The 25,579-nt window shown below is 41.8% G+C and overlaps 1 protein-coding gene across 3 annotated transcripts in view; it reads right to left on the reverse strand.

Annotated features, from left to right (window-relative positions):
* Window positions 1–25,579, reverse strand: part of gpat2 (glycerol-3-phosphate acyltransferase 2, mitochondrial) — a 106,894-nt gene that overhangs the window by 18,083 nt on the left and 63,232 nt on the right. For all 3 annotated transcript variants that reach the window (XM_030358267.1, XM_030358266.1, XM_030358268.1), the window contains exons 3-7: window positions 3,358–3,471; window positions 2,137–2,247; window positions 1,234–1,307; window positions 843–953; window positions 294–419 (exon numbers count right to left, since the gene is read on the reverse strand). In XM_030358267.1, the coding sequence (XP_030214127.1) occupies window positions 294–419; window positions 843–953; window positions 1,234–1,307; window positions 2,137–2,247; window positions 3,358–3,429 (494 nt within the window). In that variant the 5' untranslated portion in view covers window positions 3,430–3,471. The remainder of the gene's footprint in view (window positions 1–293; window positions 420–842; window positions 954–1,233; window positions 1,308–2,136; window positions 2,248–3,357; window positions 3,472–25,579) is intronic.

The raw sequence follows: 25,579 nt of genomic DNA on the forward strand, positions 1-25,579 counted from the left end.
AATGTAGTGTACATGGGGTCCAGTATGTTGGCCCTATGCATATCCCGAGGGTTACGTTAGGTCTTAATTATACTGTGCTGATTGGGAAAATTGAAATGGCTACTGCATAGGCCAATCGGCTAATTTGGACCATTTCTGTTTTACATTTGTTCATATGTTGTATTTATCATATGATGCATTTATCAACACACACACACACACACACACACACACACACACACACACACACACACACACACACACACACACACACACACACACACACACACACACACACACACACACACACACACCGTAGAAAGCCGGGGGAGATGCAGGTGTTGATGAGGGAGGAGAGGTAGGGGGGTAGGCGGCTGCTCTCCCCCTGGTGGCCCGGCCCTGGAGGGGCTGCGTGTTCCTCACAGAGAGCCTCTTGCACTCTGAGACGAGGAGTCACAGGACAGAGGGGTTATCCCGGCACAAAGGCCACCTTTGTGCAGCACATAGACAAACATTAACACCCACCTTCCAGTAAGACAACAACATCCTTTAAATAAGGAGGTTACATAAAGGTCAAACTCAATTACGTTGCAGGAGAGGAGAACAACAGATACTAACTGAATACCCACTGACACAGATCGGGTCTGACGACGTACCAAAATCATCCTCTTCCCCGTGTATCCACCCCTGTGCAGAGCCGATGTTGCCTTTATTTTCTATATCTGTCTCCATCTCTCATCATCCTCCCCTTTTCTCCCTTCTCATACTCTCTCTCCAGACAGCCAGGAACGCATTTCATTTTCTCTGCCTCCGCCTATCTCTTGTTTGCTCTTCTCTGGCATCTCTTTCCCCATCTGCGGTACCTGATGCTCTGACGGACTCGATCGAGCCTATCTCCGGCTGGACTCGGGGAGACACTGCACCCAGACACAAACAGGACACAGCAAACTCTGCGGACCAGCCATCCGCGGTACCTTTGGTTTACAAAAGCACAGGCATTTTAGGAAACGTAGATGGGTGTAGAATAGGTACTTTAATCGTCCAAGAGGAGAAATGAAGGTTCTTCGTAAATCTTATCGCATCGTAAAATACAATAGTTATAAAAAGTAACAATGGAATAAAATAAAACATTTTAATACAAGTAAGCTGAACTAAAATGTAGACCACAGCTAAACCAAAAAGTATCAAAAATGTCTAAAAAGTGGGTTCACAGACTAACAGGCTGTATAGATTTTCATGTAAACTAAACTCCACCTGATTTGTGTCTCATCAACAGCCAGGACATTCTGGAAACCAAGAGAGGCAGTCTTCTGTCCTAGTGTCTTGCCCTAAGCCATTGACCAGGGAAGATGAATGCAGAGGACAAACACACAGACGTGACTGTCTGACTAAGGCAGTGATGCAACCCATACCAAACGCAGTGGAAAATAAACCCCCTATATCACGTTAAAGAAACTTCTTGAGAACATCAAGAGTCCCCTGAAGGAGGGCATAACAACAAGGCAATCTATTGAGGTGCCCATGGGTTTACTGTATTCACTCTGTGCGTCAGGTCAGTGGCCTCTAAGGTCATCTTCTATCACCAACTTGTTTAACTTGTTGTTGTTCAATGGATCATGTGACTGGTGAGGCTCTTCAGGAGGGGACATTGTGAGCATGGAGAAAAACAACCATCAATATCCTGCCTTTTTTTCATTTCGACCTTACTCATCTCTCCCTCGGTCGCGACTGAAACTCCCTTCTGTGAAACGACATGACCCGAGCGCAGCAGGCATGTTTTCTGAAGGCTTAAACAAAGGCTGCTGTTTGCACACATCTCAAATGTTAACAAGGACTATTTTTTGAAGTTCTTCGCTTCGAACAAACCTTGGAGGAGCAAGGAGGGAGACGCGGAATACACAAACAAACAGACTGATACAGAGCAGAGAGCGGGGGCGGCAGAGCCTTTTACTGGGAATGATGGACGGAAGATCATTACGTCCCAATCTCCTACCGCAGCGGTGGGGGTCACAACGACCAACTTTGATTTAGCCAATCGATCACACACGTAGAAAACACATCAACATTGTTTGCTTGCATGTGCTCAGATATTAACTCTTCATCCCCCCCCCCACTCTCGCTCCCTCTCTGTCTGCTTTGCATAAGATGCTTGCTCACCAGACTGTCTGGGGTGCACTGATGGCAGCACTGGCCTACGGTGGGTCTGAACTTGCCCAGGTAGGGAGTGACAATCTTCAGCCTCTCCTTGACCTTCACTCCCCAGGAAGACTAACAGGCAGGAGAAACAAAACAGTACACACACTGTCAGACACAAAAAGGGGTTAGCGCCGCAACTACACAGAGTGTCTGGGTTGGAAGTTCTCCAGTGAGCAATGAATCTCTCCGGCTGCCAAGTCAGTCCACAGCGAATGTAAATATGATCCTGAAAAACTATAATTTAAAATAGTGCCGTCAGTGAGCTCACTGTGCTGTCTTTTTGTGCGCATGTGTTAGGCTTGAAGAAGTGATATTACTCTACCTATGCTTGACATGGAGGTGTTGCATTTGGATGCCAGATTGATTATCACAGCTAGGTCTGAATTAGGCTCATGAATCTCCTCACATCAGCGACAGTTTACTTCACAGTTGAATGGGAATGATGAATAACGCGTAACAAGAGTGGTTAAATGAAATACCATACATGACTAACAAAAGGTCAATTTCAACAAACATTACCATTAAAACAAGGCTAGAGTTTGATCATCGATAATTTTTGTCAGAGCTGAGCAAGTTGATCACACACACCCATACGTTTAACTGAAAGGTTTTCAGATTATCTGAGGAATAGGCCTTAACCATTAATCCACATCAACGTAAATCAATTGATTCAACACGATTAACGTTTCAATCCACAAGCAGCCCATTGATATTCACCGGGGTTGTTACTGTGAGCAAATGTTTTTCTGCAATATCAAATCAAGGGAAAATCTCATTATACTTGGGTGCCTGGGCTGTATCTTAACCTTTTGCGGCACTATAAAGGCATACCTCTAGCCTCTTGTCTTTCACGTCGTGAAAGACATGTATATATCGACATAAGCTAAAACAAATGATTACAGTCAGAGCAACATGGTGCAACCAACTTTGTCCATTGACTCAGTCAGTTAAGTGATCGGGAGCACGGGGGGCGAGTGCTTCAGTGCCTTTGGAAGAGGATAGCGGCGAGGCGTAGCGAGCCCGGCGCACATCCACAGGACTAGAATAAAGATCACTGTGATGTTGATTATACTCTAGCGGGAGATACAAGGTAACACTGTGTGCTGAATGAGGAGGTAGGCGTTGGGACAGAGAGGACCGTGTAGGAGGCTGCCGTTTTGTTATTTTTTTTCCCCGTCTTACCGCAGGTTTGTTTTGGAGAGCCGGAGAAAGGAACACCTCATCGTTGAGGTGGGCGTCCGCGTCCAGCACCATCCTGGGCTGCTCTTCACAGGTCTGCCTCTCTCACTGGCCTACCTACAACGTACGGAAACAACCGGAAGCTTGAGGATACTGTAAAGGGGCAATCCCCCCCCACCCACCCCTGATGTTTGACAGCAGTTCCATGCGTGTAAGTGCAGCTGTATGCAATGCGAGAGTGTGTGGGTTTATGTATTTTTTAACTCAGGGTTATGACACCAATTTCAGAGAGTGGGCTTGAGCCCTCCCAATTAAAGTAAACACAAACACACACACACACACACACACACACACACACACACACACACACACACACACACACACACACACACACACACACACACACACACCATTTGTGTGTTTGCTCTTAAAGACAGCCGTGGTGCTTTAAAGCGGATGTAGCATGAATTGATACATTAGCTACAATTGCACCTTATTGCTCACCACCGTAGGTTCTCACCCTCTTCCCTTTGGTCGCACATCTTCTCTCTTTTATTATCAAATCCCGCCTATCCCCTTTAGACTCATTCAGTTAATCTACAGACACGTTACCTTACCTAATACACTAGCTTGCCAATCCCTTTGTCTCAAAAGATTATTGGATTTGAGTGTGTGCGTGCGTGTGTATGCATGTGGGGAGGGATAGAGTTACGAATACCTTAGGGGTTATTCCATCCAAAGTAAATCGGGGGAAACATTTAATTATTCAAGTAGGGGACCGAGTTGTCGACTCAAGACCACTTTGGTGAGTGTTGCGCCCATGCCTCATTTCACAGCTACAGAAACACTGGGCTGAAGCGACACGCTGCACGGCAAAACACATCTAACCCATCCGTGCCATCCACCCAGGCACCTAAAGAGTAAAGAGTTAGCTATTAATACCCAGCGGATCTCACAAGGTCTCGCCTCTTTCAGGTGTATCACATGCATCCAATGTGTTATCAAAACGTTATGTGATGCATCACGTGACATAGGGTAGGAATGGGCGAGGGACTAGTGCTGGGCAATAATCATGTATTATTGTTTATTGTCTGAAATTAAGGTATCGACTTATAGTGATACCCAAATATATTGTCAAAAAGTATTGGATAAGATATGGGGCCAATTAACAAAATATCAGGTGATAACGTACAAGAGAGGTTAAAGGTTAGTTCAATAAATCCTTATCAAACTCAATGTAATGATGACCTTCGTTAGACTGCTTAGATTGATATTTGGAATTCACAAGAGTGTTGTTATATTTATCGACATTGTGTGCAGTTCCCCATGATGATTGTGATGTATTCCCATATTGCCCAGCCCTATGAGAGACTAGACATATAGAGTTGTCTTGTCAATCAGGTTCAACCCTGAAGGAGATGGAGCTTATTCTGTCGTCTGTAATAGGTTATGTTTCCTGCCCGGTGTTTGATTGTTTTTTCAATCAAACACCGGGCAGGTGTTGATGTATATTGTTTAGTGCTGCATGCTGCCCGGGACTCTCTAGTAAATATATTTGTTCCACTAAAGGTTAAGTACAAACAAATAAGTCACTCGGCAGAACCATTCCAAAGTGTCACCTTTTTCATTCCGCCTAGCTTTAGCATTTAAGTCATCCGATTTTCTGGTTGGATGGTGAAGGCATCCCCCGACCCCACCCCCAAACTCTACACCACCGTACACCCGCCTGCCCTGGCCTACTAACGGGGCTAATTCAAATCCTACAATTCCCTATAGGGACGCGTTCCGTTTCAACTGGCTTGGGTTCCCACAATCATTACCGACTCCAGTGGGGTCACAGTCATCGATTAGAGGCTCCCTCGGCTGCGTGGAGCCTGGCAGCAGCAAAGGGTGACGGGGAAGGTAAGGGAAGCCAAATGGGAGGTAAAGGCTGGTAATTAGAAGCTTAAAAGGATTGGGAATCAGCACCTATGCAGAAAACGCCCCGACGGGGGTTTATGTAAGCGGCCCCACCGGGAACAGCACATCACGTAGAAAAGGCTGAAGATGGCTCATACAGCGTATGTAGGCCAGGACTAAAATGCCAAAATTGTAATCGCACACTATACACAAACTTTGCATAACAGGTCCCCTCCCACACAGACACACGCCCCTCTAGAGAGTGAATTCAAGTCAATGTCTGTGGTTCAAGGATGGCCCCTGTGCTGCTTGCAAGTCCCCAGTAAATAACATATTAATCAAAAGTCTTTAATTACGATGCCAGATCATATCAATGTGTTATATGGGACAACCCTTCGACAGTACCAGCATCTGTTGTGATTAGGAACCGCCAAGTCAAATTAAACCCAAGTCAACTTCACAGCAGCACTTTAATATCTGTTAGAGTGTATGTTTCGATTTCTTTATTGAGGTGCGTGAAAATAAATCCACCTGATGGATAGAGACGTGTGGCTAAAGGAACGCCATACTGATTCGCACACTGCAAACACATACACATTGTGATTCAAAGGCTTGTCTCGCCTACACCCTGAGAGTTCTCCACATCCCCATAGGTCAACTCTTTTTGTGGGTGACCTTTGATTACAACAATAAACATCATTACAACGTCATACATTTTTTTGTGGGGATTAAACAATTCATGCTACCTGTGGGGAAAACATTCCTAGTTTGCCACAGCTATAACCATGACAGACGACTTGGAGATGGTAGAAAAGAACGCTCTTGTTGACAACAGAATATATGAATATATTTAATCAACCCAGCATCAAGGTAACAAAATGTTTTCAAAATAGGAAAATATGGCGTTATTTATCAGCCTGAAAGTGTTTACATTGCATCTTTGACATGCAAATGAGAATTCGGAGTGGGCCCGAACTGGGAGCACGCATTGTGCTGAGCACACGCATAGATAAAGCCCAATGGACAGGTGTGATGGTCCGTACTTACAGGAGTACCACAATCACAGCCTTTCTGGGGAATTTTAATCAGGTGATGACGCAGAGGGCCCAATAATGACGCAGTGGGCCTGTCAAACACACACACACACACAATGGAATGACCCAACCTACACTTGCAGTGTTTCCCCCAGTAAATGTCTTAGTCAAGGTGGTCAAGGAGCGGGGGGGGGTCTCCCTGGTTAAATTCAATTAAAAAAGCTTGATGTCACGACCATTGTTGTGAACACCGATGCATTATTGATCTTTATTTTTACACCTGACCTGATGGAAGTATGTTTTCTTTCCCTACGAGAGTTTTCTACTTAGTTAATGCATAATAATTTAAAAAAAAAAAAAAAAAAAAAAAAATTTTGGATTATTTTTTTTATTTATTTTATATACATTGGTAGTCAAGGCGGGGCCCTATTGTTGATAAGGCGGCCGCCTTAACAACACAGTGCTGGGGGAAACACTGACTTGTAAACACTGACTCGCACACATGCACCTACACACACACACACACACACATGCACATACACACACACACACACACACACACACACACTATCAGAGCAAAATCTTTGATCTGTTCCCTTATATACTATTATCCCCATCTGTCCTCGACAACATCACTTGTACAAGGCATGCAGTAGAACAATCCCAGTACAGCCCTGAAAATCCTGGGATTTAGGTAGGTAAGACCACTAGGTTCATATCCACAATCTCCTAGCTTTAAAATCTGTAAGTGATTCCTTTTAGCACGAACAGCATGAATTCAACAGTCATTCTCGTAAGTCTAATTTAGTAGGCATCACGATCCGCTGGGATTGCTTTTACAATGTCTCTCTATAAAATTATTTTCTCTTTATTCTCACTTTGTTTGATCAACTGTAGGTCCTCTTCCTACACCAACTGAAACCAACAGTCCCTAGAGTAGTGGTCCCTAGGAGGAGGTGCGTGGTTCCTCACACCAATAATTGACCATGATTACATGTGTTCACACATTTGCTCACACATTTAGCTTGGTATACGCGGCACAGTTGGCACATTGTATGTGTTCCCCTCATGACAGGCGACAGACATGATAGAACCTGATTTCAAAGCACTTTGGTTTGGTTTCACTTTCAACGGAGGTGAGTCCAAAAAGTCTCAGCGCTTTGGAACAGGAGAATACAGATAGTGTTTGGTTTTCTTTTAATAACATGGCATAGTTTGGTTGGTTTTTGCCTGTAACTGCCTCTTTAACAAACCTAGTGTTTAGCCTAGACCTGTATGAGCCTTAGGCCAGAATATTAAATGTGAATAAATGTCCTATGATTAATACTTCATATGTGCACTTTGACCGCATCATCAAAGCTATGATTGTGAATGTCTTATTACTTGGAGCGTGCGTTAAATAATTTGCGTTCAGAGTGTCAAGGCCTCCGTGTCAGAGCATCAATGACCGAAGTGCTACTGACAAAGCAATCCACGCATGGCTAGTGGGGCTGAAAATCATTTACAGGCAATATCACCATATAAAACACATCCATAACCATAAGGGTGTAGGCAATAAACTGCAGCACCTCAACCCAGCTGTCAGACATGCTGTTTGGTTGCTTTTAAGTGAAGAGTACATTTCAACCGATCTTCTCACAAAAAAGCCATTAAAAGCATAATCCTGGCACAGCTTGATTCCAAGAAAAGTCACAAGGTATGGCATATCGGAGCAACACACTATGCCTATGATTTAGGGCTTTGACTCCGAACCTCGTTATTTGAATATAATTAGAATATCAAAAAATAAATCAAAATTCGAACGAATATTAGGCAGCCCTTAATATTCGAACCCGTTATGGGCAGGCCAAGAGGGAGAGACGTCGGAGAACCCGACGCAGTCTATTCATATTATTGTTCTGACCACGGAAGAGGCAGTCAATGAAGTATTGATTAGACAGCGATTTATTAGAAACCTAATTACCGTTGGAACACGAAGACCGGTAACCATAGCAACGCGGTAAACAAATCTTGCGAAGCCCAATCCAGGTCTTACTGAAGGCATTTAATGGTCAAAATATTTGTAATAAATATTCGAATATATTCGAATATTAATATTAATAAACAAACAAACTTCGAATATGATTTTTGGGCAAAAGTCAAAGCCCTAATATGAATTTTCAGTGGAGAGTGGTAGGGACTTTCTCCAGTTGTGCAATGCAGTCTTGTATCATTGGCTATTTGTATCGATAGGCTTATTTGACAGGATGTCTCTGATGCGGCCTGACATAGTTAGCCCCAGGCTGTAGCTAACCTTCTGCCTAAACCATTGTCTCAGAGGCTGCTGCTAACCTTCTGCTGGCACCATTGTCTCAAGAGAGAGCATCGGGACAGAGGAGAACATAAGGTTATTCAAAGAGATAGACCAAGATAGTGCGTGTGTGTGTGTGTGTGTGTGTGTGTGTGTGTGTGTGTGTGTGTGTGTGTGTGTGTGTGTGTGTGTGTGTGTGTGTGTGTGTGCGTGTGTGTTTTGTGTCTGGGGGAGGGTGAGCAAGAGGTATGCAAGCAAGAACAAATATAAACTAGAACTGCAAGCAGTTATCCAGGGGTCCAAGCGATGTGCATTTCGCCGGCACAACGCGAAGCATGTATTCACCATTTACGGTTTGGGCTGTGGTACCACTTTTAGGGGGGTTAGAATAATAAGAACAATCCTTACAAAGACAATAGGGATCCAACCTGTTGGCTTGGAGCCCTAAAAATGGCAACTGCAGACCAATAGTAAAATGCAATGTTGCTGGCGTTGAGTTCAGTTAAGTTGAGTTCAGAATCAAACGTGCACATAAAATAATGAGAATCCAAGTATGAATAATTGAATGGCTGAACAATTTACCTGGGGTGTATCCCAATTCAAAATCAGAAACTTCAACTCTGGCTCCCTGAAGTTGTTTTGCCGGACAGCAATGATGTTTTATTAAATACCGCAGAATACATATTCACCTGAGCGCCCAGGCCTGGGTGGAATGGTTTAAAAGTAAAATTACCGAGAGGCTGGATATTATTGTGCAGATTTCGCACTTTGAAATCGGGTCCCATACAGAAGCACGCATGCATAAAATAAGCAATTAAACACACGGCATTCAGGACCTTGTACACAGCAAACAAACCATGTATTGAACCTAAGGTAACAGTATTGGCAATACAGAATAGACCATTCAACATCAACATCCGAAAAGAGGAAACATAAAATGTAAACATGATCTACTTTGGCTCATTGAACCATTTCAAACATGATGGTTCTCTCAATTTGGCATTGATACTAAACAAATAGTTTGTATGATCACTACTGAACCACTGGGCCACAACACACTGGGCCAATATTACACTATTTGCGTAATATTTCAATTCGTACAGTAAACAAACGTCTGAATTCATCTTCCACCGAGGGCCAGGTCTGATGTGTCGTGATACTAACAGGCTGTGCATCACGTGAATACCAAACGTGTGTGCTCCAATTTATGATCCAATTCTGAGCATGACAGACTACCGAGCCTAAACAGCATTTATGGGCCTCAGCTTGAATGCAGCTGAGGTGGTAGGAGCAGCTCAGAATAAATGCTATAGAAGCTGTTGGCTGAATCATATACTCTTAATAACCAGACTCTTACCGAAGCCCACTACACCATTGAAAAAAATGCATTTCCGAGGATAGGGGCAAATAACTACATAAATAATCGCGCAACATGATGACATAATTATAAGAAAACTGAAATATGCAGAAGAAAAAAGATGCAGGACTGGGATTCGAGCATGGGAAAGACAGACAAAATGTGTATCCGCACCCACATGTGTGTGTGCGCATCCATGTGGGTGTGCGTGTAGGATCAGCGCTTTTGTTTGTGTGTGCATGCTGGCTTTGTGTTAGGAAATGAGGAGATTAAAATAACAGCTCGCTGCTCCTCTATCAGAGTTTGGTTGAGACAGTTACTCTTTATGGATCCTTCAGCTTTTACAACATGCTAACAGTAGTAAATGGAAATGGCCCTTTAAAAGTCCCTCACTCAGCAAGTTAAATAATTGGACCCACTACTCCCAACCTTTCACCTCCATTCCGACCCAAAAGGGCACACATAATCTTACATGACCCAGAGCCACAACTCCCCCAACACCTCACCTTCCTTCCCTCTAGTCACAGACTCACAATCCTCTGATGCATAAGGGCCCGTTTTAGCAAACCATCTGTCCGTTCTGCCATCCCTGCCCGCAATAATCAGGCTGTATGTAGTCAAGTGTTTTGCATTATATGTATAAATCTTTAAATGTGTGGCCACTTATTTTAAGGACAATAAATGACTTATTGATGTTTGGGTTGGCATAAGGACAAGCATGTTACACACTTATTTTGTATGTCTGCCCTCTCTCTATGGTCATACCATTCACTGGTGACTCCTTATCACGATATTGGACCCACAAAGTCACAGTCTAATTGAAGGTTTCTGTGCACGACTCAATCAAAGGAAATCCTATTGGTCAACAACAAGTGGTACGTGCTTGATTAGAGGACATGCCTGGATGTAATAGTCCACCACTTCCAGTGGTACAAAGCAAAAAATACCTAGTGGGGCTACTTGCACATGAACACACAAACCAAGTGCTTCAGCTGAGTGCCAAGATTGATGAAAAATAGTCTGTGAGACAATGATTGATATGAGTTCAGTTGGAAAGCCGTTGCATTTGTCACAGAGATAGAGAGTGAGAGAGTAAGAGAGAGAGAGACAGAGACAGAGACAGAGAGAGAGAGAGAGAGAGAGAGAGAGAGAGAGAGAGAGAGACCGAGAGGATAGAGAGAATATGATTTTCAATGATATCCTGCAGATGAATAATGAGATAGCTCAGGGATACATGCAATTAATATGTATGAGTGTGTTGATGGCCAAAAGACTTTTATCCCCTTCAACTCTGACATTAAAACAATAAACCATGGATAGCCTGTCCCGGGGCAGAGAGCAGGTGAGCCACGGCACTTTAGATCCGATCCATTTCATATTTAAACAGGCTTGGGCTCGTGACGGATCGAAGGAGACCACCCCTTGAGAACTGAACCGTGAGATATTACCTATGCATGAGGATCCCTGCCCAGGAGGGTTCAGCTCCACCAGAATACGTCCCCAGCAAGTCCTTGAATGTAATCAGGTGCTCTGTTATTCTATAGGGTCCAGCACATCACGCAATGCTAGTTTGGTACACCCCTTCCCCCCCAACCCCTGATGAGCTGGTTGTTGACGTGCATGGTTGAACTAGTGCTGCGAGAACAATATGAATACCTTCCATTAAGCGTTTGCTAACATTATTTCCCAGAGGGATCAAAATAATAAATTCTAATAAAATCATACTTTATACACACCTCATATTTGATCATATCTGTCGGAACCATCATTTGGTGTGTAATGCGACTACAAAGGGGTTGTCTGTCAAAAGAAGAGTGAAGTGGAACCTTATAAGTGGTCACCCTGTTGAAAATCCCTTAGGGATTTTTGCACCATTATCTCTTTTATAGCACGCTTTTATAAAACTTTAGGCCGTCAAGTGTAAAGTGTGGGTGCTAATGTAAAACTGAGGGAGAAGGGGGGGAGAGAGAGGTAGATAGAGAGCGCATGAGTGAGAGCGAGAGAGAAGTAGGGAAGGATGTAGCAAATGGCCACAGGCTGGAATGGAACCAGGGTTGCTACTTTATGCAAGTATAAAGAAGCCACTTTATAAAAGTCTTATGATCACTAACTATAAAAGATCAATCTAATACAATCAAGTCTAAGGGTTCTGTGGTTTTATGTGAGTGTGTGAATGAAGACATGTGAGGATCACTTGGTAGGCCCAATAATAAGCCTGTGGGTGTGTGTGTGTGTGTGTGTGGGAGTGTTCTCCTCTCATTCCCTCTCTATGTATGCAGGCCTATTGCAAAATAATATACCGGCTGTGTGAGGCGTTTTGCTCCTTTCTTTGGCTTTCCCCTTGAAAATCGAAATCTGGAGGAACTTGCTCTCACACGGATAATGCAATGCTTATCTAAACTTAACAGATTGTATGCCACATTCAAATCAATGATCAAAATTAAATGTCACTGTGCCATTTAGGCTTCCGGGGATTCAATTTTCCGTATGAAAAACACAAGGTCACAGCATCTAAATAAATTTCATGAAAAATGAAACAGAATTGACATACTTGCCTTTTTGCTATGGCAAATATCCAAGTTTGTGTGTCTGATTTGGAGAGATAAGCTATCAAGTCTAGAAATACCAATTCTGTGTCAAGGTGTCTTGAAGCCATATTCCTGTTTGTTGAATACCACGTAATTCAGAACATTCCTGCACCCACGCCCAATAAATCCAATAAACTAGAATGAAAAGAAAGGAATAAGCTTATCAAGCCAAAACCAGGTTTGGTAAATGGTTTTGAAACATTTTTCTTGAGAACATGGTTCAAAAACTTCAGAGCACTTTTTGGACACTTGACTTCAGAGAGATTACACGTTTTTTATCCTATTCAGAACTTCTCTGAATTAGTACAATTTCACGCTTTTTAGTGATTGAGGGCTTTAACTTTTACACACTCCATCTGGGAAACGTTGACAGGATGGATATAACAGGATGGAGAGCGAAGAGGGCCTGGGAATGTAAAAACGATTGCTCAACAGTGATGAACTGACCTTTGACAGCAATATTACAATTTTGATTATCTTTACATTTACATTTACATTTAGGGAATTTAGCAGACGCTTTTATCCAAAGCGACTTACAATAAGTACATTTGTCATAATAAGTGCAACAATATATCGCTTTCGGTACAGAAAGCATGTTCATAGAACCAAGTGCAAGTACAACAATCGCTAGGCTAACCATTTCCCTGTGTTACAGCAATGATAGCAGCTACTGCAGTTGCTAACTTGCTACACAGTTAAGTACTATAATACAATACAATACAATACAACACAATACAATACAGTGTACAATGGTGGCCAGAAGGGGGAGGGTGGCTATGCAGAGTCGAGGTGGACTCTGAACAGGTGAGTTTTGAGTCTATAGTGAGCGACTCTGCACTCCTGAGAACGGCAGGGAGCTCATTCCACCACTGAGGTCCAAAAACCGAGAAAAGTTGTGACTTTGCTGAACGGCCTTCAAATTATTTATTTTTTTGTCAATCAACAGAGACACAATTTGAACGCAATCAATCCATTAAGAAATGGTGTGTTCAAGCTTACACTGATTACATATTTAAACTCAACCTCATCTGTGTAATGTATGTGTTCATGAAATGGTGAAATAATCACATTGAAAAGTCTTCAGAATTCATGACAATAAAGTGATGGCACGTTAATAGAGCATATATAATAATTGCTTAAGCATTGTTTTTAAGCAAAAAATTGAAACGGAAATGAGAAATTTAACAGATAAACTTCCTTATTTATTCATTATTTAATGGATTTAAGCAGCATAAATCTCACACTTCCCATCACGAGTTCTTCCTGAATAAAATAAGATATTGTCAAATATCATCCTTGCATGGGAAATAGTTTGGGCCTCAAAAGTCCCCCAGAACTGACCGCAACATTAAACGGAAAAGAGATGAGCAGAGTGCATGAAAACTCTGTGGGGGTCTTCTTCAATGGTGGGCTTGCTCCGAATGCAGTTAGCTCCTCTTCAATACTCATCTCTGCGACCCTTAATATCTCAGCTCCTTCATTCTGCCCAAATAGATCACACACATCATTCTCTCCAAATCTTCCACCCCACTAAAAATTCAAGACCTTACAACAGCACAAACTAGGGAGACAATACAATTTGCAGCTTCGCTAGTACTGCTGGGTCAGCAGTTGAACAATATCGGGAGGTCAAATACCCCAGGACGGGATGCCCAAGCAATTCCAAGGAAGAATAAACTCAGCGGCTGTTCACGCTCCCACACCATAAACCACATTTTGCAAACAAAAAAAACGATGACAATGCATTGGAGGTCGGTATTGAAAACTTAACAGGATTGTATTCTAACAGACCTCCTGGGTTTCCTGGATTGCAGCTTTGAAGGTCTTACATGCTGTGGGGCTAATCTACGAGGCCCCATGCACTTGGAGTAAGTGGGGGCACCAGCGCATTACACATACTCTATGCAGAGAGCTAAAGAGAGTCTGCACAAAGAACCACAACAGGGAACGGAGATAATGAAGAACATCATTTTGCCAGTGCCAATGAAGAGCACACCGTGTTATAATATTTCTTACTGTGTACTGCTGAGCTCCTTCGACATTAAGCTATGAAAAAAGGAATGCTGCCGCTTTGCGAGGTCAGCGATCAGGGATGGCGGCTTAAAATGTTTGAACCTTTGGCCGAGGGATACAAAGCCTGATTTGGGCACATTGTCAAGGGCCAGCACCCAAATACCTTTAGGTAAAGACAAAGATAAACACACACGAAGGGGTAGACAAAAACCTCCCACACTGTTTTTTGTCTTATTCAAACAGCACTCGTCATTTACACTCTGCCCTTCCCACTCTTAACCATGTGTAGCTATAAACAACAGCGTGTTGAAGTGTTGGCCAGCCGTACTCCCGAAACAGCTCATAACGGGGCTCACGAGTGGGCGCAGGTAATGACTTCACAAAAACACTGCAGTGACTTCTGCTTACTGTGCTCCGCTGTTGACGTCCTCTACTTCCGCCTATTCCTCCTCCTCTAGAACTCCATTTAGCTCCCTTTCTGTGTGCATTTGGTGTTATGACCTTCCCCTTTCCTGGCTTTTTAACAGAAGACCCATTGAAAGAAACATTTTTGTTTTTTCCCCCTCTTTTGTGCTGCTTATCTGACTCATCTGCAAGTAATGCCAGCTCTCCTCCCACCAATCACCTCCTGTACTCCTAGTTTTCTCCAATTATTAGGCAGCTCTTACATTGTTATTTATAATATTCTCTTCTCATTATAAACTACAGTGTTCCCCTTTATCAAGAAGACCTAATTTGTAACAATAAACGGTGCATGCTCCAATATAGTCCAATGGTGTTTTTTGTAATGAAGGAACCGTTATTCAAGTCTTCATCAGTAGGCCTCTCTCTTCTATTACTGCCATAAAGAACATACCCAAAGTAAATAGAGAAAAATATAATCAATGTGATGTTTAGAGCGAATACTGCCTTGTGCTTTATTACTTGGTAGCTCTACATAACATCTTGGCCATAGCATCACATTTGATGAGTATCTGGGTCAATGTGTGATGCCAATGAAGTGAAGGAGAGCAAGGTTTTAGTAGAGGTAGGATGAGGTGAATTCTCCAAATAGAAAATAATCCAATGCAAAAACGACGAAACAGATGTATATCTCAAGAACCTATTGTTACATTTTTCACATCTGATCCCTCTATTGAAAGGACAAGTTGAATATAATTGAATGAAACCAAGCCCAGTGAGGGGTTCTCTTTTACTGAAAGGTTAACTGAAATTGGTGCAAATCTTTGGGATTTTGGCCCCGACAATAACCCCCTATAATAAGTAGCCCTCCACGTCCATTGATACTTAACTTTTTCTGTCCACCAGTGGACCCATTCAATCCCCTGACTAACAGGGGACTGTTCACGCTATTTTTTTTAATAAATAAAGCGTACTATCTCATTTACCCATGTAGTGAAACAATTGACTAATTTTCTTTTAAATAGATGGACCGTTTACGTCTTTTTCCTTGAATCAGACCAACGGAGAACACAAATCACAGTAGAATGAGGTCAATTGTTGAACTTTCCAACATTACTTTTCGTGGAAATGAATTCGACCATGAAACGCGTTGTAACAAGTGCATGAAGCAGTGCCCTGGTATATTAGCAAACAGCCTAGTGTCACGGTTCCTCTTTAAAGATTCAAGGAGACCAAGGGCAGTTCATATTGATCTGGTACAGCTTCTGAGGGAAATTTTTATAAAGTTTCAAAATACTTTGTAATCAAGACAAGTTGATCGATGAGCAAGAAAGGTGAAGGTATAAGCATTTTCAGAAGAAAATCAATATGCCTTCTCAGATGCAGTAAAAGTAAGCTAATATGGTAATAATAATTTGTTATTGATCCCTGCATTGAAAATCGACCTGTCTTGATAGTTAAGAAAACATTAATCTCCAAACAAATTTCTTGATCCGGAATGGTAATAGTGTTTTGTTCAAGATCAATGTAAAAAGGTTACTCCAATGATATGAGGTGGCCAGGTTGCTTGCAGGTAACCATTTGACTGAAACTCATTAAAAATCTTTTTTCAGCTATATCCTATATCAGTATCCTTCTCTTATTGATTAATGGTAAAACAGGTCTGTAAAGGATGTCTTGTTGATTTTTTGATAGAATAAAGCCTCTAAAGGATTACCAATAAATACACATTTCTGATTTCCATGGCTACTTTGCAGTCACTCCAGTATATGTTTTTTGAAGTAGGTTGCACATCACTGCAACATTTTAGCCACTCTAATTTTCACTTTGATTGTTCTCACCCTAACTTGTCTGTGGAGAAAAGCGTCTTCTAAATGACCAATATATAATGTAATGTAGCCTCCCATGAACCTAACTCACACATGATATATTAATGTATAACCCGTTCCTCTCCTCATATGGGAATCATGAGATAGGAAACTGTCATAATAATCCTTTCTATAACCGAATGAGTTAAGTTAGTTAAATGTAAGTAGCCTGTTGGCATTATTGTGTAAATGTCCAAATAAATGTTATCTCAACATTATTAGAAGAATAACCCCTTAAGATGAGCCATCTAGTTTCCTAGGGGGTCCAAAGAACAGATACTCATTACAGACATTTTATTATTTGCTCACAATCATATTCCTACAGGCTATATGGTTATGAATAATAAAAAGTATTTTTATGACTAGATGCATAGTATCTTTTTATATTAGAAATTCTTATGAGTAACCATCCCAAGGAATATATAACAAACAATAATATTGAAATACCGCCCCTACTGTGGGCTGTAGTCAAGAGAATCAAACTGCATCTGGATCTTTCTCCAATGAAGAAAATGGGCAGGGCAAGAAACAACGTGTTTGTGACCAGTCTGCATGAGACGACAGAGATTCTCGGGGCAGCATTAAAAGTGCTTTTGTATAATATCAAAGAGGAGGGAATGCATCCCTCCTCTTTGTACACCCTCACACTCGCTGTTCCCATTTCTCACTCCTTTATTCACGCTTCCGCTCAACCCCTTTTCTTCTCACCCATGTACCTTTCAACTAAATTTAAATCACTTTTATGTGCTAAGTAAGGCAGATAAAGGACAGCCTATGATCTGTTTTTGGCCGTGCTCTAAGCCCCGTTCCCTATGACCATCCCAAACCAGTACCAGTCGGGTCTTGTCACTGTCCCTAACCAACGGCGTTGTCTTGTCACTGCCCTAACCAGGGAGAAGACAGTGTTTTCTCCCCGGTTAGGGACCATTGAAATAAGTTTGACCTGGCATCAAACTTATTAATTGTTATTTACTTTTTCACTTTCCGCCTCTGATTCCAACATATGAGTCAATCTCCAGCTCTCTTTCTCACTCACTGTTCACTGTCTCCAGCAGGTTATTTCACCGCCGGGATCCAATCTCCCCGTGATTGATCCTCTCATCTCTTCTGCATTAGAGTGCGGGGGAAACCGGCCACCCTTTTAACAATGGCAATAAAAAGAATGACGCGAATGAAGCAGAGCCGCATAATCAGGAGGTGCTGATATAACTTAATGGAGGGAAATATCTCAAGAGTTCCCTTCTCTCATCCACCTTGCGTGCACAGATGGGCAAACAAACTAGAAATCTCTCTGTCTCACACATACACACATACACCTAATGGAACAAAATCTGGGCAAGATCTATTAAAAACTGTAATTTAAGAATAAGACCTATTCATTTCTTTCTAATGCATCAGATTAGTTTTTATATTAAATTAAACCCAATTTGCCCAGGTCTATATTCAGCGCAGTCAAGCATCAACCCAGATACATGCACACACACACACACACACACAAAAAAAAGCTGACTGGCAGTAGTAGATTTGGACAGAAGATGCAATGCTGTGGTGTTCTAATTCTCTAGTCTCAGCACATTCACTCATCGGATCCTCATCAAATGAAGTGCAATTACTTTATGCTCAGGCTCACTAGAAGCATTAACCATCTGTCTCAGCAACTAAATGAATCATTGAAGTGTTAAATATATTAGTATAGGGTAATACGAGAGCATAAAGGGACATTTCCATTTTCCATATATAAATATATATATATTCATTATACAAAGAGAACGCATGAGAGAGAAAGCGAGATCAAAGATCAAGTGAGTATATGAAATAGCCTCACAGTTCTAGACTGCTAGAGTGCCATTTGGTTGTGAATACCTCATACGGTCGCTTTTAACAAATGGATTACAGTGACCACTATACCAATACCAATGTTCTTCCATTAGAATGCTAAACATCGCTGTGGGCCATCTACCATGTTTCTAATTAGCATTATTCTCACACCAACGTGGTTGTCAAAGACCAAATCCAGGTCCATTACTCAGTCCATTAAGGCCTTTCTGTACAGCTGGTGTTTAATCAGACTATTATATATGAGAACACTCGGCACTTTCCACAAATCATGTCGTCATTCATTATCCTCAAAACAGTGTCCAGCATGTGAACTGTACATTTCTGTTTATTAACTGGATAACTGAATGTGTAATTGATGGTCGTAATGACATAATCCAGATTAATATACACAAAGTCGTAAACATATCAACCTCAGGAAGTTAACCAGGAGATAAAGGCTTGAGGTATGCAGCAAGAAAAATATTTTTAAAATGAGCCATTTCTAAATCGTTATCACAACCTTGTTTTTGTTGCCGTTATTAGCAGAATTAGGGCTAAATCAAAGTTGAAAGAATCGTACATCGTACCTTCTACTGCACCGCAGTAGATAGCATGCCAATCCATAAATCACAAAACCTTTATCTTTCTGATCAGAGGAATATGTGTCTGTGGGTCGAAGCGTTTGTGCAATTGGTCCTCATGCATATGAATGTATCCATGTGTGTCTGTGTGCCTTTGTGTGTGCACATGCGAGTCCTGAAACCTCTCAAATTGAATAACGATATCATAAAGCCCTTCTTTAGCCTGCAGGCAGACAGCAGCACTAACCACTGTAGACTCAGATTGATTTGACCAATAATTCTATCACCTGCTCATTTAGGAGAAACCAGTAACTACTGTGGAGGCTGACCCAAAGCATCTGGGTAAGGGCTGGCGGCAGTGTCCTATCGCTGACCCACCAAGAAAGTGAATCTGGAGGGGAAACGCACAAGTGTATCTGCGATTGGCTTTCATCCACACTTTAGAACCATCTTCCCCCCTGAATGAACCAAGACAGGAATGTTTGGATACTTCGCAGGAATGCAGGTTTTATTGTCTGGCGTCTCAGCTGTGAATGATGAAAGATGAATATAAACTCAATGCTATTGGAGCTTAAAGGGCGCCATAGACAGTGACTCCTATATGAATGGCGCCCAAAGAGGAGACTTGTTAGTTGAAAAATACCCGGCTGACAAAGCTCAATGATTTTACGACAACGACAAGGGTGGGTTGTAAATAGACTGACTAAGATAGATCATCATGTAGACTTGACATGTTAGAATGCAACAATTCCAATTGGAAACATTTGTTGAAAACTGTCCTTACAATCAATCTCTTTAGTGCTACCCAGGTTATTGATAAAGATATAAAACTTTTTAGTTAGCTTTTTGGCACATTTGTTAGATTTCATACTAAATCCCTGTAATCGGCTTACCCAAGGTCTTTCTCAATGTATTTTTAGGATGTCACCTCTTAAACTACATCCGACGCATGTTCAGACAGTGGCGCGATTTTCATTCCGCACCCGTCCAGACCCGCTATAAAATGATATTTACGCCCGACCCGCACCGAAAGAAAATTAGACACTAGATGGAATGCCAGGGAATTACACTATCTGGTGTTTGGCGTGGTGCTTAAGATTGCTGTGCAAAAGAGCTCATCATCCACTGTTGACGGTTTTAGTTGACTCCACCGCTCCTGAATAACATATCAAGCACCGGAGAGGTCTCACTCAAAATCGCAGAACAGGCCGCGACCGACCCGCGCTGTTCAGGCCTCCGAGCCAACCCGCACCCGTGTCCAACATAGGTACATAATTTTTCACCCGTTTCATCCAAATTGTGCGGGCCGGATACCCGAACCCGTGCTGGACTCTGCTTCAGGTGCCATAAAGGGCTTATCACACGGGAGGCGTTTGACGCGCCTGCTAATGCAGGCACCCTTGTCAAGCAGGCGCACTCCAGGGAAACTGTCGTTTCCGTGCTCGTCGAACGCATGCGCACACACATGGTAACCGTTGGGATGGATGAGAATCACAATAAAATGTGACACTGAATTTAAAACGGCATATTGTAATAGCTGCAGCTATTATAAATATATTTATGAGTAATACAGTGAAAAATTGTAGAAATGTGAATATTTGGTTGGCATGTTGATTTATGGTGTTTGCCCCTAACATTTCTGGTTGCGCCCCTAAAATTTTCAGTTAGGGGCCACAGTGCTCCTCGTGAGAAAAGTAAGTCTGGAGCCCTGCATATTGTTTTAATGTAGCAAAGCACACTGAGTGTGATGGTAGCAGGGCTATTTATTTCCCCTTTCTTTGAATAGGACTTAAGTTTGTTTTTGACCGAAACAAAAAAAAAAAATCAGACTTCCCATCTGTCCCAACATGCCTGTGTGGCTTTGGCTTTAGAGACGTTACAAGCAATGGTAGATTAGTGAGAGTAGTCCTGTCCCTGGCCCTTTTCCTTTGGGGAGGTAGACCTATGCCTGGGGTTTCGTTCTCACTCTTCTTTAAGGTAAAGATTCTCCCGATTTTATATCGTTTGTCTATCCTATAATTATTACATGTTGTTGGTGGAGGAATCAATTTATATCTACTGTCTGCCAACACCATGCATAATTAGTTACACTGAGCCTCAGAATCCTCCACCGAGACGGGCAGCAGATACCTGTACACAGAATCCCATCTGTTCATCGACCCATTTCTACCCCTTTCCACTCACATGTTTCATCTGCTCCAGTTTCTCCAGCTTCTATAAAAGCGGACCAGGGGGCTAACTCACAGAACGTTGTTAATCAATTATAACATGGGAACATCTTATTTCACCTTTGAAAGACATAGAAAGCCAGATGGGACAGCCTTAAAACCCCATTACTGTTCGCACCTATGTAATGAATTATTGCATGACATAAGACGGGCAACTGTGGAAAAGTAGGCAAACACTTATGCCTGCTATAGTTACTGAGGAAAATCAACCTCAGTCATTTTGAGGTGTCACTGCTTGAGTCATACGTCAGGAAAAAAGTTAGTGCAGAAAGAGTGGCGATATTTGGCAGTTGACTTGGAGCTGTAACTTCTTAAAATGTCAAATGTGTGATAAACTGACTACAGCCAGAAAATGGTTGCCTTAAGTGACAGTATTTATAGCAAGCAGGAACTGTTGAAACGCAGATAAAAATTAAACAAGCTAACGGAGCATCAAAAGGCAGTTGTGGTCATCGGAGAGGTATATTACAAATAAATTCGATTTTCAGCATCACAGCTTGAGTTTTTCCCCAAAGCTATGTCCTAACTTGCTTAATCTCCACACAAGTATAATGTGGTTACAGTGTAAGCAATAAAGCATGTGCATTAGCTATTTACTACACTTATTTTCAGTGTCCCTAACCCTCACCCAATTACTTATTCAATTCTTTTTTTTTCTTTTTTTTTTTTGCATTTTAATGCTTCATTATAGAGTGAGATAGAGAGGAAGGTATGGGAGATAGAGGGGAGGACATGCAGCAAATGACCACGGGCATGACTCCAACCCGGGTCGATGCGTTTAAGGACTGAGCCTATATGGTACGCGCTCTACCCGGTGAGCCACCGGGGCGCCCTTACTTATTCAATTCTAAACATATATTAATACTATAATAATATTAATACTAATTAACTCAATTTATACTCCCAATACCAATACCACTATTGCTCTATTTGGTTTTGTAAGCCTTGATACAAAATGGGTAGTAAATAATTAAAGCTGAATAATCACTTCTTGCAATGATCTAATCCTCCCAACAAATCCTGTATTAACTATCTACTTTCATTTATATTTTTTGACGTGACCCGTATATAAATTCAGGCATCAAGCATAAGGCAAGTCTTGAAAGAACAAACACAGTTATTAACAAATATGTAAACAAAAGCGTAAATGGTAAGAAAAATCTAATCTTCAAATAAGACACCTTTGTTGCAGTGTGAGAGAAACAGAGAGAGAGGCAGCAATAAAGAGAGAGGGACACAGAGTAGGGCAGAGAGAGTGTGGTAGAGATAGACTGAGATTTGATAAATTCGAACCCTAGTAGTAGTAGTAGTACTACTAGTAGGTAAAATATGTGGCTGCTGTGAGAATAAAGGAATTGTTGAAGAGCCAGTACCCTACTGTTTCATCTGAAATTCGAACACTATGAGATTAAAAATAAATCGTTTTGATCTGACAGTTCTAGGAAGGAGAAGAGGCATGTTATCCCCATGGTTACAACCCCCAGCAACCTTGTGATACTTTTATAGCACCGTCATTGTGTATGAGTGTTATAGTGAGCGATGTCTTATTTGAAATGTGCAACACATCATGGCTTTAAACTTGTGGAAGCTTAGCCCTCACTCGGCTGTAGACATTAAATAACTGGCTAACTTTACATGCTTCAGAGAGTGTTGAAGATGGCAGATCAGATGTCCCTTCTCCAACAGCTGGGGGGTTCTGCAGATATTTCCATTTGGACAGAGTAGAAAAAGTGAGCCTAATACAAGCAAAGTAATGAAGCTTCCCTTCATTATGGGCTTTCCTTTCCTGCTCCTCTATTCTCAGTTTTCCAAATTGCGCACCTGAAGGCATGGACCTTTTCATCGTGGAACACTTTTTGTACTTTATGATCAGTCGGTCAGCAATTGCTTGTGTTCTTATGGCTATGACTTGTCGTGATGCGCGTCGAAAGGTAACCCATCCCCCCACTTTCAGTGCCCTCTGCCCATAGTACAAGTCCCCACGGCCAGGGCTGATGAAAAATTGTATCAGTCGGTTTATCACCAGGGCACCGTTTACAGTCAGGACAGGAAGACACCAGCGGGCAGGAGTTAAAGAGGTATAGCAGGTATGGAGGACCGGGGTAGAATCAACACTAACGCTCAGGATGATCACCGTCCCTACGGCTCAGGAGGCTGGGTATTCTCTCTACCTCATAGCACACATATATGCTGTAAACCTACACAATGCTATATTAAACTACTAACTGCTTTGTGATACATATGTCTTCTTTAAATACAGATATATTAATATTTAGTTAGTAGTTAAATACAGTCCAAACTACTACTGTCTAAGTAGTAAGTAATTTAATATATAAATGTGAACACAGCCTTTATATGGATGTCCTCTTGGGGTCCTGAACAAGTGATCTTTAATGTCAATGGCAGCTAGAGGATAAAGCACCAGGAAGCTACGGCTGATAGGAGATAAAGAGGGATGAAAGCAAACAGTGGCCGTCATATTCCATCTGAAGTTCTTTGACAGGCATATGACATTGAAACATGCAGTGGCTTTTTGACAACCTCTGCATCAACAAACTAGCCTGTGCACACCAAACTTCTCGCTCTAATGATTGAGTTTGTTTCCGAGTTGAATGGCTTTTTTTTTTTAACACAAAGTGGCACAATGGAGCTGTGTGATTAACTCATACACAACCATACACTGGTGCTGCTTGATCGCAAGATTATTTGCTCATGTATTCAGGCCAGGAGTGCAGTGTTTTACACCTGCAGCATAACAGGCTGATTACACAGGAGGATGAAAACGTCATACAACATGAGCATGTCAAGGAGGTCCCTATTTTTAAACCAAATGCAAAAGCAATAAGGATTAATTAAGCAGCTTAAGTCAACAGACATAAACACAGGTTGCTCTGCCTCTTGGGCAGCTATGGCACATTATCCGCAGACAACGCACAAGGCTTCCCTCTTCATTGCAAATTCAATGCACTCAAAAGTCAAGTAAAAGCAGTAACTTGCTTTGATAAGAGCCGCATATGTGATAGCATAACCTCCACCTGTATTGAAAATTCCAATGAGTTCTTGCTTTCAGTGAAGTTACCTACGTCATCCAATGTACTGCAGTTTGTTGTATGAGGCAACCAGTTTGTTTGATGTTGAAACAAGACCAACAGCCTTGCTTTCCAACCAAGAGCAGTGATTTATTTAAATAAAGGCTTACAGAGCATGTTGGCATTTTCTACAGAGCCAATGTTTATGGAAAGCACATGAAATACATGCATGTGTCGCCACCGCTTGGTGGGAGACAATGAAACCGAATTCAGGATGAATGGACATTTATAGGCAGCCTTGATGTGTCTGCCCAGGAGAGTAGTGTGTGCTAGATACTGCAGAGACTTAAACCAATTACACTCTCTGGAGATAAGATACTAAGAGAAGCCAGGCAGGTTTATAAATAGTTTGGGTCTGAAATCGAACCCGCAAGGATTTTAAGTAAAACAATCCGGACGAGGAGCAACACAAAATGGTTGCAGATTACATATTATAAAACAGTTTAATGAACATAGATCTTTCTAAACACTGTTTATACATGCAACCAGCATCATCATGATTTTTAATAGACTTACCAAATTTAGCCTTGATTAGATGAATTGTGAATCATCATTATGTCCATGCAAGGAAATTATTAGTGCAAAATGCATTGAAAGATTTTCAATGGAAAAAATGAATAATCCAACCATGGTGGCAACAATTTGCTAGGTTGTAGCACCAGCGCCTCAAGTGGAAGAGATGTTTGTGTTAAGCCAAGTCAATGTTTCCATCACATTAAGTCCATATTGACTACCTGAAGTGGGGAGAGTTGAAACACACGTACAGAAACAAGGTGAATCATTTCTTGCCTAGTCCGTACATATCCACTATATATTGATTCATGTCAGGAACATCCCCTGTGAGGAGGCTTCGTATTTCTTTAAGATTAGATGAGGGTTGCTGCTGTCTGATGGTATAAAAAAGGAAAGTACATCGAAGGTGACACTAAACATTCATGAAGACCTGCCTTAATTAACTCAGCGGTTATTTGGACTTCAACAATACAATACCTCTGACATTAAATGTATTTATTATTCTATCTTTCTTTCCCAAAGTTGGTTGCTCCCATTACTCTACA

Source organism: Gadus morhua, chromosome 6 (assembly GCF_902167405.1).
Source record: "Gadus morhua chromosome 6, gadMor3.0, whole genome shotgun sequence".
Lineage (NCBI taxonomy): Eukaryota > Metazoa > Chordata > Actinopteri > Gadiformes > Gadidae > Gadus > Gadus morhua.